The sequence below is a fragment of the Antedon bifida genome, chromosome 7 (assembly GCF_963402885.1).
Source record: "Antedon bifida chromosome 7, ecAntBifi1.1, whole genome shotgun sequence".
NCBI classification, from domain to species: Eukaryota; Metazoa; Echinodermata; class Crinoidea; order Comatulida; family Antedonidae; genus Antedon; species Antedon bifida.
Genome location: NC_136232.1, coordinates 26,970,023 through 26,988,447, shown reverse-complemented (window position 1 = coordinate 26,988,447; position 18,425 = coordinate 26,970,023). Strand labels below are relative to the sequence as shown.

Genomic DNA, 18,425 nt, shown 5'->3' with positions numbered 1-18,425 from the left:
AAAGCTCTATGTACACTATCAAACTAGTTTGACAAAAAAGTGTGATGTGCCCAAATATGGTAGTGATATGCCCAAACATGGTAGTGATATGACATGATCATGTCCATATACGGGCACATCACATTTTGTTTGATAGTGTAGACAAGGCTTTAAATACATGGCTTGTAAATGTTAGTTTTCAATTTAAAATTCATATAGAAAGCACAGCATAGATACAGGCCTCACATGTGATACACATGTTACACTGTTTTGTAGAATTTGTCCATGATACATTACAAATTGTACATACAGTACATTTACCAGGAATTAACTGAGATTAGTGGTTGTGTTTGACAGTGACCATACCTTCTTTAAACTTGATGAGATATACTGTGAGAATATACTAGAAGGTAAGTCTGTAACTTTCCCAAGGTACATTGATAAACCTTGTATCTCAAACAATAAGGCAGTTGATAAGCCACTCAGGCGTTGACTGTGTCGGCATTGTGAGTTGTCTTCATATTTGTAATACCTGTAAACAGAAGCAACTAAGAATAGATCAGCATTTATTGATTCTATAGAATAGACAGACATTTCACATTACATTCATACAATAATACATTTTTTCTCCTTTGTGCAAGAAATCTACCATGCATGTTGTATTGCCATCATTGTAAAAGTCCTCATAATACATCTCCAATCAAGATTAAAATCTTTAATATGCACTTTACCACTGACAATGTAATGCAGTGGGTCTATTTTTAGTGAAAAACATAACATCAACAGCCATTGAAAGTTACATTCTATAGACAATACAGACTTACCTATGGATATATATTTTCAAATACTGTAAAAATACAATGCATGTATGTCGAAGTCTTGAAGAATCACTGGTGTCAGATTCTAATAATAAACAAAGACATTTAATTGCGTTGGCCGAAAATAGTCATTGAATAGTCATTGAATTAGAAACTTGTACTGTACCATTAAACTGTAAACATTTTGTGTCAATTGTTTAATACACAGTTTCTTTTTACAATATAGATTAATTTAATTTGTATACTGTAGTTAGAGTAGTAATTCTTGATTTAAATAACGTTGAAATAAAAACCTTTTAATGATCTCTGCAATATCTTCTCTAAATACAACTTCAGTTTCCCCAATGTCTGTCTAAACAAAAATATGAAACATTACTTGAAACAAATACATTGATATTTCAAAATCAGGTCAAAGGTCAATGCAAAGGGGGATCTGAGAGGATTACGGTCAAAGCGGCTGCCAACCAAAGCGGCCGCTAGTTCAATAACGGTAATCTGTATGGAACGACGTGTGCGCTTTGATTGTCGTAGTTTTGTAATCTTTGATTGTCATTGTTTCGACAGGTTTTCTTTACCTCCTCGACGTAAATAACAATCTACATCATTATGTAATTTATTCTCTTTTTTTACAGATTGAATGTGATACGTTCTTTAAAACGAAATGGCGAATCGATGATTACCTATTTTAACTGTTCTAAATGATATATATGTTTAATAAAGTCATTAAAAATACATTGTGGTGTTTGTATTGTATATTAATATAATATATAATAATCCAATTATTAAGAATTATATGTATTTTTTCAATAAAGTATATCAAAATATATATATATGCTTGATCCATTAGAGGTAATCTGTGATGGCGCTAGTAACACTGCTATGCGTGGGTATTTTGTGAATGACGTAGTAGGCTACATACACGAGCCTAGATAGGGAAGATCTGTACTGCCGTTCATTGCGAGAGGAGGGGGAAGTCCGGTAATGTGTCATGATGTAACAAACCAGAGATGAAATAAAATCACGAATATATTTAGCTGATTGTCGTTGTTTTAGTCGTCGTCAGAAGTTTATCGACCGACATCTATTTTGCATTTGTAGTAGAGCGTTTCTTGGATTGAATAATTTTGGATTTTCAGTAAATTACCAATGGTTTATTCAAAGTCAACACTGTAACTAATCCCTCACTATTCAATCAAATTGTTATTATTATACTACTATATTGTTGAAAAATGGATTGCGTGACATGAAAATGGATTGATAGTAAAACGTAACAAAGATACGTTCTTGTCTGGTTATTAGGTATTCATGCACTGATGAAGTGGAGGATTATTTTTGTAGCGTTCCATTTAAAATAATTTTGTTACAAAGAAATATTTTGGTTGTGAAGGTCGTTAAATTTGTTTAACTTCTTCTACCAATTTTAACAATTAAGCTAACATCAAAACATTCAACAATGATAAAATGCCCTGCAACTCTGTAACTACTTTATGACTAAGCCTATCAAGTTCCGGGTTCGGATGGATATTGTATACGATGAAATGGGACTCAATTTTAATTTAGTGGCAGAAACAACATTTAGTACGAAATTAAGGGTGTTGCCCGGGCCACTAGGGAAACACCCCTGGCCATAATACGCATTAAATTTGCCTTCTCACCCAAAGTGTGCTTTTTTCGGGGCTTGTAACTTGAATGCAAAACAAAATAATACTGAGTGAATGATCAAACAATCGGCGGTGGTTCCGCACACAGAGCATGCGCATCTAACATACATTAACACTTAAATGTATAACACACCCTATTACTAATAATGAAAACCAAGATTCGGTAGTACAGTATGTAAATGAGATATAAAGATTTGGCAATACCGTTCATAAATTATTGCAATACTGTATAAAGATTTGATAGTATGTAAACGAGATATAAAGATTCGGCAAAACCGTACGTAAAATGTTATTGCAATACTGTAAAAATATTCGATAGTATGTAAATGAGATATAAAGATTCGGCAATACCGTACGTAAATTATTAATGCAATACTGTATAAAGATTCGATAGTATGTAACAAATATATTTAGTAAGTTAATATTAAAATACAAATAAAATATACATTGATTTATTGGCAGGCAAACTTAATTATTATAGAAATATAAAGATTCGATAGTACATGATTTGGCTTATATTTATTGGTTTGACCATACTCCTTTAGCTGTTTTCACTCAACTCGCCATACTCCATCTGAGATACACTAAAGTATAATCTTCAAGTGATAAACCCAGTTTTTGTGAGCAAATTGTTTAGAAAAAAAAACAAACAAATGAAACTCAGCAAGATATAATATTGGCTGGTATATCAAGATAAAAAGACAAATACTTACTTTGCGAGCGAGAAAATAAAAGACAGTGAATCCAATAAGCATGTGGAAGTGACAAAATGGCTGCCAAACAGCTTCACTTTTGTGTCCTGAAACTGGGTTGGATATGGGTCCTGGCAACTCAGAATTCTATAGTCAATATAAATAATGAACAAAAAAATATATATTTTTATGTAATTTATCTTTACTCTAAATAAATGATCTCTCTTAAAATGAATTATTTAAAGAATTTCTTTTTTAATACAACTTACAAAGGTTTAATGACAAAATATAGATTAACATTTCTAATATGTTATGGAACCATTTTCAAGATCATTTATAAAAAAAAATACAAATACAGTATACAATACAACATCCAAAGTGGCATGAAATGCAATAAATATATCAGAATTAATACTCTTTCAGGATTCACAGCTTTTGTTTTTAATTTTAATATTATTTTAATTTTTTTACCTGGTAAGTACATGATGATGTCCTGTAGCGCAAGTTGATTTATTTTCACTGTTGTAAGATGTATTTCCCTCAGCGCAGTCAATAAATATATATGAAGGTTCAGCATCTGTAAAAAAATTTAAAAAAAACATCAGTAATTCAATAACAATTCCAACATGAGCATGTTGAATTAATTCTCTCAGTGCTTATTTAAAAGTGATGAGCTACTGGGTCATACTAATCTTCGCCTTGCAGGGCCCAGTATCATCCGGTTGGGCCTGACAGGGTTTTATGATATGAAATGTTATCAAGTACGCATTACATTAAATCAAGGTCTGTTCCTTTGCGCAAATGTTTTCTATTCAAGTTTTATTTTGATATTTATTTATAGTATTTTAATTGCCCTTGATTGCTCAATAAAGAAACTCAAGTCCATTTTATACAATAACCAACCAGGTTACTTTAATGTTGGAGTTATTTTTTAATAATAAATTGTATCTTGTTGTCATGTTTACCTGTTATTTCATTCTGATGCTGCATTAATATTGAATCATCAATTGGGTCATCATAATACCAATTCTCCATGCAGTGAGGGGACACTGGTGGGGTCATTGACCCCTCAATGACACTGACACATTCCATCTAATATTTAATAAAATAAATAAATATTATGTTTGTAAACAAAAATCTAGCCTAGGGCCTAAACTGAATTTCAAGAAGTAGGCTAGGCCTAGCCCTAACTACTATGATAGGTGCAAAGTACAGGTGCCCTACTAGGCTCTAGCCTAGCTAGGCCTTAGCTAGTAGTAGGCAGGCCTAGGCCCGCCCTCAGCCTATACCTACCTAGGCCTAGAGTATGCGTCGTAGGTAGGCCTCTAGGCCTAGCCTAGGCCTAGCCCTTTTCAGTAGGCTAGATATTTAGGCCTACTAACTAGGGCCTAGCTTAGTCTGTTTTTGAAATAATAACGTAAATGCCATGGCATACGTTTAACACGTGTAGATCCCATGTACCTAACTACGTATTTGATTTTGGGACTTTCAATTAATAAATAATTGTTTCAAACGGCGACAGGCTAGGCCTATAAACTCGAACTTTAAATCTTAAATTTTAGCGCCATAAAATTAATATGGAACGCCGTTACTGCAATTTTCTGGGTTTTTTTGTGTTTGATAATTTTATCATCAATCGGCTTTTTTAAAGTGTGCGGACATTTTGCACTGCACTGCACATATTTATAATGGTTTTGAGTAGGCAAAAACATTTTAATCATGTATTTAACAAGTATACTAATCAACAACCAAAATATCAAGTTAAAACAATTAGTTAATGACTTCCCGATTTTACTTACTCTTTTAGTTAAATAATCGACCAGTATAAATTACATGGTTATCTCTTATTCATAGTAAAATATTGTTAATACATTGTTTTAAACATTGGTGTTAGGCAAAGGTGTTTGTATAGCATTTTCTTCATAAATACACTAGAAAACTGTTATCAATGTTCATAATGATATTTTGCACCGAAGGAAACTATTCTCTAGTTCTTCTATTTCTATTGTCCTCCAGTTCTATTCTAGTCAGCTCGAATATATAGCTATTTCAACCTACAACTATAATACAAAACAAAAATCGGAAACGTAATGCCGGATTAGAGCTCAGTATTAAAAAAAAGTTATAATTCTACAGTATTCCAGATGTTGGACTGCCTCCATGATTTCAGGTTAAACAATTTCTGGCTTTTACCTAGCCTATACAAACTACTTGATTTGATTGATTGATTATAATTCATGATATGTTTATAACAAGAGATTCGGTTAGCTAGTTAGTCATGACGTTGTCTACATTATATCATATGTATTATGCATAACGTCTTTCACGTCAGAGAGCGTCACACATACAATCAAACAAAGTCAACCAGTGCGGTGATAGGTAAGTTTAATACGATTCATAGAACATTTTAATTTAAAAAAAAGACACCTTTAATTAATTAAACTACTCATTTTATTGTCCATTTCAAAATTACAATCATTATTAATTTCTCTATAGTTATACCATAAATGAAAGTAAAATTAAACAACATTGTATATTACCTGTTGTAGGCTTAATATAAATTAGCGTTCTACCTTTATAGTAAAGAATAGTATAGACTTACATGTCAGGAGCTAATATGGATGCAAACTGTAAAAAAGGAAGTGACAGTGAAGACGATGTAAACACTTCGGGAACATTTTGGGTTTGTATTTATGGATTGTGTGCAACAACCAATCTGCTGTACTCGATAAATGCTCCTGATTCTGTGTGAGTATAAATTTTGTTGACAATAATGATAATAAACATTGTTTCGTGACTTGGCAATGGTACAGTCTGTACATTTGTCATCCGCGTTTGAACGCATCGGCTGACGTTTCAATTTCAATAATAACGAGCACTGTAAAATTTGGCCTTAGAAGTAGACCTTAATTTCAAGTTAGGTGGAAAACGTATAGTTTCAAAATCAGTATAATGGATTACTCAGAAGTAGGCTTACAATAATTATCTTAATGTTACATTGTCAGGTTGTATCCATTCATATATGTGTTAATTGGTTCAATCGGTCTAATGCACTGGTATTCTAAACTTGAAGCCAAGTTTAAAGAAGACAAACTCAAAAAAGAAGCCAAGTTTAAAGAAGACTAACTCAAAAAAGAAGCCAAGCTTAAAGAAGACAAACTCAAAAAAGAAGCCAAGCTTAAAGAAGACGAAGCCACGCCTAAAGAAGCGGAACTTAAAGCAAAAAACAAAGAGTTAGAAGAAAAAGAAAAGAAAATAAGAATCCTGTTAGCTGATCGTAAACAGGAGGAGGACAGACTCGCTTTCAAGAGAAAGTGAATTCAATGGTGGGAAAGTACAAAAGAATTTAAACGCATTGCAGATGAAATAGCTAAATCACAATATAAATACTGGATTTTTAAAAAAGGATTAAATTTTTCTGGAGGGTGTTCAAGCTTTTTAAAGAAAATGTTTAATGTCGAACCTCCAATTATTCCTAAAATTCTGGAGGCACTGCAAGTTGTTGCAACCCTTACTTGTGATCTTGCTGCTAATATGGCTGATTCGAAATTAAGAAGTGGGATACAGGAGGCGAATATGGCGACGAAAGAGACACAGATCTTTTATCGTGACCTTAATAATCTTATGAAGAAATACCAATGTAGTTTTGATAAATACATATCATTGACCAGTGGACAGAATGCGTCTATGTTTAGGTCTATTTAATTGTTTGAAAATTGGATTAAAAGGGGAGGGGGACAATATTTTATTTTCCCGACATTTGACAAATTTTTTTTGCTTAGAACGACTTTTAGCAATCGAATTGTCGTGAAATTGGATTAAAAGGGGAGGGGGACAATATTTTATTTTCCCAACATTTGACGAATTTTTATTTGCTTAGAACGACTTTTAGCAATCGAATTGTCGTGAAATGTATTCACAAACAGTTATATAAAGACGCTATATCAACTATTAGCTTACTTTACTTTTGTTGGGAATATGGTTATTTCAAATAATATTGTAATGAATCATTAACATCATTGTTGAATTACCAGATATGTCACCACTATATAAAACAATCATCAATAAAGAATCAAGTTTATTGTGATTTAAACATCACAATATATGCCTAATAGTGTTGGTAAAAAACTGCGAGGAAAACAAATTTCAAATTGTGTAGTTATAACTTCTCATTTATCCTGGACACGTGTGTGCTTTAAGCTCTTATCTAAGAGGTCGGAGAAAACGTTAATTACCACAGGGCGAAAACATTTATGCGATTATGAGCTAACTTTAAAACATTAATCTAAAATTGTTTCTTGTTGTCGACTAGGAGCCAAAGATCGCAAAGAAGTTTTACTAAACATAATTATAATAATGATAATAATTATAATAATAATAATAATTATGAATAAATAAGGGAGTCAGTTTGTCTCTGTAAAAGAATAACTAAATAGAAAAGAATAACTAAATAGAAATTCTCTGTAAAAGAATAACTATAAATAGAATAATAATACACAACCAAATACAGTAGAGCTAGCAAAACAGAGTTGGAGGAGCAGAGTCTTCACATATGAAGTTGGCTCCAAATATGAAGAAGAAGAAGATAATTAGCATGGTTACTGGTATCATAAATGCTGATGATCCTCTAAAAGAAAGTGATTCTCTGGATGAAGCTGAAAGAAAGCTAAGAGTCATAGCAAAAAGAATTGAAAGACAAATTCCTACAGTGGATGACATACTTACACAAGTATCACGTGAAGTTGTGGGCTAATCTATACAAGTAATTTTGCATTAAACTTAAACTCAAATTGTATATATCGTGGGTCAAAATGATCTCAGTCTTTTGTAGAAACTTCAAAATAGAACTGATTCACCGGCATAAGTTATAATTACAGCTATGGTAAAGGATTTTCTTTTAAGAGAATACGGCCTAAGTTTCAGAAAAAAGAAAAAAAAATGTAAATTATTCGAAGGTACGCTTAAAATTAATTAGGGTTATAACATTTGTAATTGTTTGGTTAAAGTTTTCTTTTCTTTCTTTAAATTTGTGTTAATGTTTGATATAACTATAAATATGAAATAATAATCGTAAAAATATTTGCTGTAGGGATGTGGATTTAAGAATACTCACCACCCTATCCCCGTAACTAAATGCTTGGAAATTGCAGCTTAAAGATGTATTGTCCCCCGGACAAAATAATCCTAAAAAAAATTGGGTTGAATATGCCATTTTAATGCCACATAATAGTTCTTCACTTTGACAAAAAATTGGATTGAAAAAAAAATATTTACTTGAAAAAAATGTGAATTAAACAAAAAATAGTTAAATTGGCTCGGGTTTTTGGTTGAATTAAAACATTTATTTTGTCATTTTATAAGTGAAAACATTTTTTTCATCATTTTTTTTTAATGGAAGTTAGGCCTATTAACTTTATTAAAACTACAAAATGTCCAAAAAAGCATCTGATCGACTGACATGGTCAATTAAGCAAATATTCAGCACAGTTCCGACTAGTTTTCCGTTTTTATAACGCATAAGCATCATGTACCGTTTTAACAATATCTAAAGAACCTTTGTTAATTGTTTAGGCTTTGACTTAATATTAAACATTTTTAAAAACAATATTGATGATTTGTACTAACTGTATATACTAATATATTCTAAAATAATACATTTAAGGATGTCGGGGATGCGTTCGCATTATGTGCACTCCCTGCCTCCACCCAAGATAAAGTAGCTCTATATAAGAAAACAGAGGGCGTATGGACTGATTTGGACATGGTGCACATCTTATGGATTGTTAATATACATATTTGGGTATTTATAAAGTGTTTAAAGGAGTTTAAATTTAATAACATATTTTATTGATATTGCCAATGTTGATATTATATATAAAATAAATTATTAAAAAACGTAATTATTATTTTATATGCAACGCAACATGCGACATATTTCGCCAACTGAGGGCGTAATTTATTAAAAGTAGAGTAACCATGCAAAATGGAAAAATAAAATTCTTATCTGTTTTATTTATCTTGGTGAACAGGAAGTAAAAAGAAGGGGATAGAAAAGTTATTATTCAAAAACGGAAAAAGAGAATTAATACCAAATTGGAGGCCAATTACAAAAATCTAGATACAGTACCGAGAATCTGTTGGATTATCAATATAATAAGCCTTTTTGCCTATTGATAATGCGCAGTGATACCATATTTAATAGGATGAAGTTTAACGCCTCCTGTAATGTCAGAGATCGATCATCAGCAGATGGTTTGTTCTCATGATGTTGAAGTTCCTATGGTATATACCAAATAAATGTGTGATTTTCCCGTCTTCATCATATACGTCATTACATTCACAAACAGTGTTAACTATCTCTTATACGGTAGGCTCTGATTTATTTGTCGATTAGCAGTTATATAGGCTTTATTGCAACTAAAAAGTTTATTTAAGGATACTGTTTGTATTCAAACTGTTATGATACAAGGGCATACAATAAAGTAAGTTATGGGTTTTTCTTTTATACAACAAAAATGGTTTGAGAATGAGATGTCGAATATAAAAGAATTGCTATAGGCTTATTATTTAAACCAATTTTAATATGTAAAAAGATGGACATAGGCCTACTTCATTTTTAACGATAACGAACACAGAAAAGTTAGGCCCTAATTGTTTTTATAAGCGATTACTATTTTTTGGTGTGCAGCGCGCTGATAAAATCAATACTCAGTTAATAGGCATACTTAAATAAATAGAATAGGCCTAGTATTTATTTAGAGACGATTCGCCTTTGAAAAAGGATGTGACAAAAAGTGTAGTGTGGTCTATGTAAATACGAAATAAATATTAAAAAAGTAATTCACGTTATTAAATTATGAATGTAATTTTATTGTCTAATATAAATTTTGTATTGATTTGATGATTTTTCATGGCTACAGCGTCATCATTGGTCGTATGCCTGAGTATTAATAAACATGGATGATAACCGTGAAGAAGAATTCACCGGTCGCCAAGTCAATTGGAAATTGGATTTGAAGCAAATTTTCTTTTATGGAGTATGTCTTGCGGGTTATTCGATGAACGTCTCTGTTTCGAAGTAAATATAATTTCATTTTATTATCTAACAAATGTCAAAATATTACATTTAAAATGTAATTATAATTATGAGTTGACTCTGGTATATTTTCAGATTGCTATTAGTATTTCTGTTGATTGTTTGCATTTGGTATTTGCGTCAACAAAATAGAATTAAAAAGGCAAAGCATAAACTAACAGAGGACAGACTTGCGTTAGAAACGGAGTTAAATCAATGGGCGGAAAAAGGAAGAACCAGTCTTGTTGAACGTCTTAGGCACATCGCAGATGAAATAAACCGATCAAGACAGAGAAGCAAGATTGCCAAAACCGCTGTAGCCTGTTTATCGTTTGTTGGAGATTGTGCATGTTATTTGATCAATTTTTATGGTTACAAACTTCCAATTGACGCTTCTTATATTCGAGGTGCACTGCATGCTGCTGAAACCTTCACTAATCGTGTTGCTGATGCACTTGCTAATTTTACTTCAAGTAGGGGGTCAAAAAAGGCGTCTAAAGAGATTGAGCAGACCTTTAAAAGATTTGGTAATCTGAAGATGAGATATCGACGTAGTTTAGAGGAATACATAGCATTAACCAACATGCCCTTTTATAGACCGATCTTGCGGTTCAAAATCAATGGCAACCAAACACAAGTGCTTTTAGGTGCCTATTCTTTTTTTCAAATAGTTATTCGATTCGGCTTTAATAATAAACACATACAGATAACAAAATAGGCTAAAATCAAATTCTATTCCAACACAACGATTATGATGAAGAGAGGGAAAAGAACATTTTTTTTTTAATTTCCGGGATTTGGGATGGGACATTTGAAAGTCATTCAGATGCTTTTGCTAGACCCGAGTTTATTTTCAGCATTTTAGTATTTTTAAGTACGCCCTAATTACTCAAATGAACAGTGTTATATATACTTTTACATTAGCGACCCATTTCCCATTGAGGATTGCTATCATTTTAATTCATGGATTTAATAGCAAATAAATAGCACTGTTCCACTGCTGAGATTAAAATAATAAAAGTAACGTAACTTTTTTCTCATTTAAGAGATTAGGAATATTTTTACAAACCACAGCATAAGTGTATTCAATGGCGGCAAGAATGATAGAGGTAATAATCACTATACACGATTTAAAATGTTATACCATGAGAATAAACCAAAACAAACTACAATAAGTTTCAACACACCCATTTCATCGTAATATTTCCAGGAATGTTGACCACCGAGGCACCAAAATATGTTCAATTAAAAATGTAATTGAACAATTCAATGCTATTTTATCAAAAAGTTAATTGATTCTTTTAATTTCTAACTTCTACAGTTAAAGAAATAGTAAAATCTGTGATTGTTGTCGGAGGATTGACTGGTCAGTTTTTGAATAAAGGTGAGTAGCCTAAAATGTTCGTTCTGAAAAACTATTATCAAGACACCAACATTTATTCCTAAATTTGCCTCTGTCTGGTGTAACATCAACATTTGATGTTCAACGCAACAATATCACTAACGGTTCAAAATTGATTTGATTAAAGGCCAAAGAACAAAACATTGGTAGGCCTAGGATAAAGGATCATCAGTGTTGACACCACCATGTCTTAAGTTTTAGTAGGCCTACACAAAATTATGTTTTTATCACCAGCAAATAATGATCGAAAAGACGTTTTAATGAACGTACTCAACTTGTTTGCTGATGATGGGACATCAATTTGTAACCTCTTCAAAGAAATTAAAAAAGGTTCTTCCGATCAAGCTGCAGATACGATCAGAGCCATCGCAAATGACCTCGAAGAACAAATTCCAACAGTGGATGGCATACTTCTTGAAGTATTATTAGAAGTAGCAAACTGTAATGATGTAAGAGTTGTAGGGAATCTTTAATTTGTAAGAAAAAATTTTATTTCAACACAGTAATGTAACAGGGTATACCAAAAGTGTATTTTTTTTTTATCAATTTGGTCTAATATAAATACAATTCAAATTGTACAATTTAAAGTATAGTGACAAATAATGAATTGCGATTTGTTCAATATCACCACGTATCAATATAGGCCTAATGTATAGTTTTATTGCCGGTAATAATAGTAAGACAATAAATTCACCACAACGCACTATATGAAATACCATTTGTATTTGCCTAGTAGAAAAATTTCCATTTCAGCAAATAATTTGTCTTTTTCTAGTTTGTGTCCATCTTTTGTAATTTTATTCTAACATATATTGCTCTCCATATAAAAGCCTATCATCCATCTTTACCCATCTTTGTAAAAACAAGTTCTCTTACTATGATTTATAATATAAACAATGTACTTCAGTTTTCATAAAATAAATTGCCATCCAATTTTAATTTCCCTTTTTAAGCACAACATCTCTAAACATTGCACACATGATACGAGTAACAGACATAATGTATTTATATTCAAACAAAAAATCAAAATGTATAGGCCCTATGACAAAGAGGAATATCAAATAAAGGACCTGACTTACCGGAAAGAAGTCCATCGGCAGTACTGCTGTACTTTATAATTAATTTTAAAGAAAAATATAAATTTAATTTAAAGAATACCATAAGTAAAAGTAAATTGTTTCTCCTGTGAAGTTATTAGATTTGTAATTATTATTAGGTAATATATTATAAATATTATTAGATTTAATTGTCAAACCATATTCTGCTTATTCCTTAATTTTTTCTATTTTATGCCTAATTTACCGCCATGATAAAAGATTGAATACAACTTTAAGTATATATTGAAGTTCTTTTATCATGCGTGGCCTGCAACGTCCCTTCTTTCCCACCATCTCATTTCCCACCATCTCATTTATTACGTAAATGTGTCTAACTAGGCCTATACTTATTTGCATACGTAATCTATAGTTGTTGTCATAAATACTCTGTATATTTTGTTTTTAAATTGTATGGAAATAAATAAATATTATTATTAATATTATTATTAGTACTCTCTAATGTGCATGTATATGAAGAACAATACAGAAGTTTACTAATACTGAAATTTTAAACTTGTCTATTCAATTACACTCCTCACACTTTGATCGCATTATCTGCTGCATAACAGTCCAACCCTTTTATCTGTATTTATTTTGAAAATATTGTCATTGTGTACTAGCCTACTTTTTAGGCCATATTCTTGGAATTTTCATCTTGTCATTACAAAAACACATCACTTATAAGATCGTCACTCCCATCGATGCTCAATAAGCGCAATAGATCCAACGTAGATAGGTAAGTTAATAATTCGTATTTGTAGCATGTTTTAATAGGCTACTAGACTTCTTTAAACTAAACTCAGCTACCGTTGTTGCATTTCGTTGTCTTCAATAGAGTATCACAAATGCGAGAGAAAAGTGCACAGCAAATGTGCTAAGCACGAATAAATAACGATCGCAATATAATTGTTAATGTTAATAGAGACATATACTACGCTCTGATTTTTTTCGGTCAGTAGCCTATTTAAAAATTCTTTGTCAGCGTTCACTACAAAAACTTTCAATTAAAAGACAAAGTAAACCAGAGCTGGTATTGCCATCATTATTAGTCGTTGTCTTGTAAACCAAATAATATTTATCTCACAATTCCGTAGGATTAATATTTCTATAAAAGTGGACAGTAACATGGCTGATAACCGTGAAGATAGACGTGACGATGAACGCCAAGGCAAAATGAAAATAAAAAATGAAATAGCCTGCTGCATTTACGTATTTGTTGTAGTCAATGCATATTATATTATGCTCACTTTCACTACTTGGGCGTAAGTAAAAGAAGTTATTTATTTCTCATTTGTTATAAAATCACGAACTACTGAGTCGGCCAACATCATGCAGGTCTCTATAAAAAAATCTTTTTTGTTTGGATATTCACTAAGTTCACTAATTATATTAATATTTTCCAGTTTGTTTTCAGTATGTATGTCGGTAGTATGTGTGTCGATGTGTGTCATTGTTCAGCAATATCGATTGAAAAAAGCAAAGCATCAATTGGAAAGGATAGACTTGTGTTGGAGAAAGAGTTAACTAAATTGACGAAAAAGGGAAGAGAGGCGATTTCCGTGCGTCTTAAACAATTTAATGTTGAACTAAACCGAATAACACTGAAAAGTGAGTTTGGGAAAAAAGCTGTGGCCTGTTTATCGTTTGTTGGTGATTGTGCATGTACGTTGATTTATTTTTATGGCTACAAACTTCTAATTGATCATTCATTCGAGGTGTACTGCATGGATGTGACAAAATTGCTGATCGTGTTGTTTACTCGACCCTAACTAATTTAACAGGGGAATCTAAAAATGCGTTTAGGCCCATGGAGCTTGAGAATATATTTAACCTATTTGGAAAACAGAAGGCGAAATACCGACGTAGTTTAGAAAATTACATAGCTTTATCCAGCATGCTTGATGAAGTGATCTTGCGGTTTGAAACTAATGGCAACGATACACAGGTTATCTTGGGTATAAGTATATTTCATCCTTATATTTACACAGAGATTTATGATATTTGATGAGATATTATTCAGATGCTAAAAAAGTACATTTCTAATAATTGGTTACATCTTGATGTAAAAGTATTTGTCGGACCTCTGTGCAGTGCTGCTTGTGTAAGCAACAGTTGCCGTCGGCACCTATGACGATTTTTAGTTAATTTTGTATACCTATAGGTACAATCCACCAAATATCGTATTACGTCCAACTATAATCACTCTTTATTATGAATATTTCTGGCTATAAACGTAAACAGCATGCTTTCTAAATTTACCCCTTAAATCTGACCGATCTCATAATGTTGTCGTCTTGGACGAATGAAACGTGTTTTGTTTAATTCTTTGTTAAAAAGTTAGAGATTATATTTGTTAATTTATATGTTTATTTTTTTCAAAGAGATTAGGACTATCTTTATGGTGAGACAGAAAATAAGTGTATTCAATGGCCGTAAGAATACAGGTAATTAATCACTCTAAAATTCAAAATTTACATAAGATAATACAATACAATGTACAGTATTTTTTGTAATATTATTATAATTGAAGAAAAATGTTAACATGAAAGTTATCCCAATTAATACGTACAGTACAACGTTAATCAACTAATTACCGAAATTACACTCAGAATTAATTTTGACAAACAGAAACAATTTTGCCACAGACAAACCATCATGGCTGTTATTATTACAATTTACAGTAATATCTCGGGACAGAATATTTATGTAGAAAACCTCAGCCAGCTTGTTGCATATTGATACGAAATTTATGTTCAATTATTCAAATTCTTTCAAAGATTGAAAGGAAGTTTTGCTGAATGTACTAGAGATGTTTTTTTTTTGTCTTGTGTGGGTTCGTCCCACTTTTATTATAGTTCTCTGACAGTTATAAATATAATATTATATATATATGCACATTTATATATTTCTCTTATTTATAAGGTATATTGCTAAAAAAAATACATCTCTTTTAAACAGTATATACATAGGCTAAGATTATTTTGATGTTAAAAAGAAACCACATTTACATTCATATACATTTTTAAAAATACAATTAGTTAAAATATGTCGATGGCAATAAAATGACGATAAAAATTGATTTAAAAAAAACGTACTTATGAAAAAGTGATTATTATTGTTTTATTCTGTTCGTGATTGAAAGGAAGTTTTGCTGAATGTACTAGAGATGTTTGGTAAAGATACGACACCAATTCATGAACTCTTCAAAGCAATTCAAAATGGTTCTCTGAAGAAGGCTGCCGACAAGATAAACAAAATAGCAAGTAAATTGGAAGGGCAAATCCCAACAGTGGACGAAATACTTTTTGAAATATTATTGGATGTTGCAAATCGTAAAAATGTAAGAGTTGTAAAAGAGAGAAAAAAACAAGGCCAACAGCCATTAAGTCGCGTGCTACAATGCATAGTGATACCGGACCGACAGACAGACCGACAGACAGACCGACCGACATAGGGTCTGTTTCTGCTGCATAACGCAATTTAACCGGTTATTTTAAAATAGATTAAAAATAGATAACAATAACAAGACCGCGTTTCTGCTCAATTTGTGCTCCGAAATAACCGGTTAAATCTATGGGTGGTCGTCGAGCAAAACGTCATCATTACCCAAAATGCAATACACTCAGACGGAAGTAGTAAGTTGGCTGTTTGTTTACATCGACGTCAGTACGCACGTGTGTGATATCGCCGAACATCTCAACATAATAAAATGTTGTCTCCAGGTCTAGAAGTTTTGTTTTTTGTAAAGCCTACTTACCATCACTAATAAAATTAATTCTCATGCCGCCTTCAATAAACATGGGGAGGGTCGTGCAGCGCCCGATCGCCTAGGATAATTATTATCTAGCCTAATTCCTCAAAAAGGCGATTGTCATACGGCCCTTCCCACGTGAACGACAGTTGTCTTTCGCGAGCGCGGTCCTACTAAACACCAAACGGAAACAAAAACGAGACTCAGAATGTTGCAATACCTACCAAACGAGAGTATATAATTGTTAATTAATTATGAAAACCCAACTTTTATAGCAAAAATCGTCCGAATTTATGTTAAAAACGATGAGTTTAGCCGCAAAAACTTAAATCAAACGAGAGTATCCAAGTCATAGAATATCGCACGCATATAGTGCCTTTAATAGAATAATGAGTGTTGAACATTATTTCGTATATTTATATACTAACATAAATAATAGCACATTTCTATGCTTAATAAAATCATATTTAATATATTAACAAAGGCTCTGATAACCTTTGTTTTCGGTCGATGTGATGTTTTTATAAAAAATGATGATGTAAAACGATCAAAATAAGATTGTTCATTGTTCTCCTGTTAAAGGCACTAGGGGCGTGCCATAAATACGCTCGTTTGGTTTCAGTTTTTGTTGCTAAATTCATCGTTTTTTAACATAAATTCGGACGATTTTTGCTATAAAATTTGGGTTTTCATAATTAATTAACCATTATCTATTCTCGTTTGGTAGGTATTTGCAACATTCTGAGTCCCTTTTGTTTCCGTTTTGGTATTTATAGGACCATATCCTTCGCGAGCGTGTATTAACGCTTCAAATTGTTTAGCTTGGGTAGTCCGGAACTCCACCCCGAATTCCTCTTTTACTTTCGCAAAAATGTTCTTATATATCTGTGAATCTTTTCTATTGCCTGCCATCCTTCACCGTACTTTCTCTTCCCCCCACAACTGAATAACATATCTTGTGATTTCATTCAACCACATACATGTTCACTTCTTCGTTCGACTGTCAAAACCACGAGGAAAACACACATGGTACGAGACGGTATCTGACCCGGGGTCACAACTGTCAATCAAATAACCGTTATTTCGTGTTGCAGCTAAGAATTGCTCAGCGATAACCGGTTAAACGGCGTTCTAACACCGATTTAAATTGGTGTTTTTAACCGGTTATTTTGCGCTGCCTTTTAACCGGTTACCAAAAATGTGTCCTGTTTCTGCTGGCAAGAAAATGGAGTTAATTTATTCACACCGATTTTAATTTATTCACACCGATTTTAACCGGTTATTTTTATGCAGCAGAAACAGGCCCATAGTAAACTATACTGACCGAAATTACTGAACATGTTTAAAAATGTTGAAATGTTTAAAAACATTTATATTTTTTTAATTTACACGTGCGTAGCCTGTCACTTTTGACGTGCTCGTATAACGTAATTTCGAGTTGAAAAGTAAGTCAAGAAAACAGAAATCGGGCAAAAAGAGTGCGCAATAACATTTAACGCGCAGTGCGCGCGCAAAAATCTGCGCACTCATGGCAATTTTGTAAACGCTTAAAATTGCCTGAAACGTACTCTTATTTCATCGAAAATAAATTTTGAAAATTTTAAGCGCGCGTACGCATGCGTTACATGCGCTACGCACGTAATTGTATTGCCATATGATGATTTATGCCCTGAAATTTATGAGTACCAAATTTTATTTAATTGTGATTCATGATTGTGAAGATATGATTACAAACGTGATTTCGTTAAATCGTGCGTAGACCGCGTAATTTTTTAATGCGCACCGTGAAAACATAACCACATCGATTCCTGGCCATAAGGAATATTCTGTGAAAAATTGACTTAGCTAGATTAAACTGATATCAAGATAAGGTTAGAAAGCGATAAAACGCATAGTGATACCGGACCGACAGACAGACCGACAGACAGACAGACAGACCAACCGACCGAC

The 18,425-nt window shown here is 32.2% G+C and overlaps 2 protein-coding genes and 1 long non-coding RNA gene across 5 annotated transcripts in view; 2 read left to right on the top strand and 1 right to left on the bottom strand.

Annotated features, from left to right (window-relative positions):
• LOC144848590 (protein MMS22-like) overlaps nucleotides 1–18,425 on the bottom strand; it is a 47,842-nt gene that overhangs the window by 9,219 nt on the left and 20,198 nt on the right. For 2 of the 3 annotated variants that reach the window (XM_078705393.1, XM_078705394.1), the window contains exons 2-7: nucleotides 4,116–4,242; nucleotides 3,622–3,727; nucleotides 3,172–3,297; nucleotides 1,091–1,149; nucleotides 804–882; nucleotides 346–511 (exon numbers count right to left, since the gene is read on the bottom strand). In XM_078705393.1, the coding sequence (XP_078561519.1) occupies nucleotides 346–511; nucleotides 804–882; nucleotides 1,091–1,149; nucleotides 3,172–3,297; nucleotides 3,622–3,727; nucleotides 4,116–4,242 (663 nt within the window). Of the gene's footprint in view, nucleotides 1–345; nucleotides 512–803; nucleotides 883–1,090; nucleotides 1,150–3,171; nucleotides 3,298–3,621; nucleotides 3,728–4,115; nucleotides 4,243–4,585; nucleotides 4,693–18,425 lie in introns of those variants that run through there. The other variant, XM_078705395.1, reaches the window with a different exon arrangement.
• On the top strand, nucleotides 5,462–6,829 carry LOC144848858 (uncharacterized). The gene is made up of 3 exons (XR_013613941.1): nucleotides 5,462–5,529; nucleotides 5,732–5,898; nucleotides 6,156–6,829. It is a non-coding gene; the product is annotated as an uncharacterized LOC144848858 (long non-coding RNA).
• Nucleotides 10,107–17,220, top strand: LOC144848317 (uncharacterized). Its single transcript, XM_078705031.1, has 10 exons — nucleotides 10,107–10,228; nucleotides 10,322–10,872; nucleotides 11,272–11,334; nucleotides 11,547–11,609; nucleotides 11,862–12,076; nucleotides 14,128–14,386; nucleotides 14,506–14,679; nucleotides 15,106–15,168; nucleotides 15,889–16,064; nucleotides 17,203–17,220. Exons 1-10 carry the CDS (start codon nucleotides 10,107–10,109, stop codon nucleotides 17,218–17,220), a joined length of 1,704 nt encoding a protein of 567 aa, XP_078561157.1.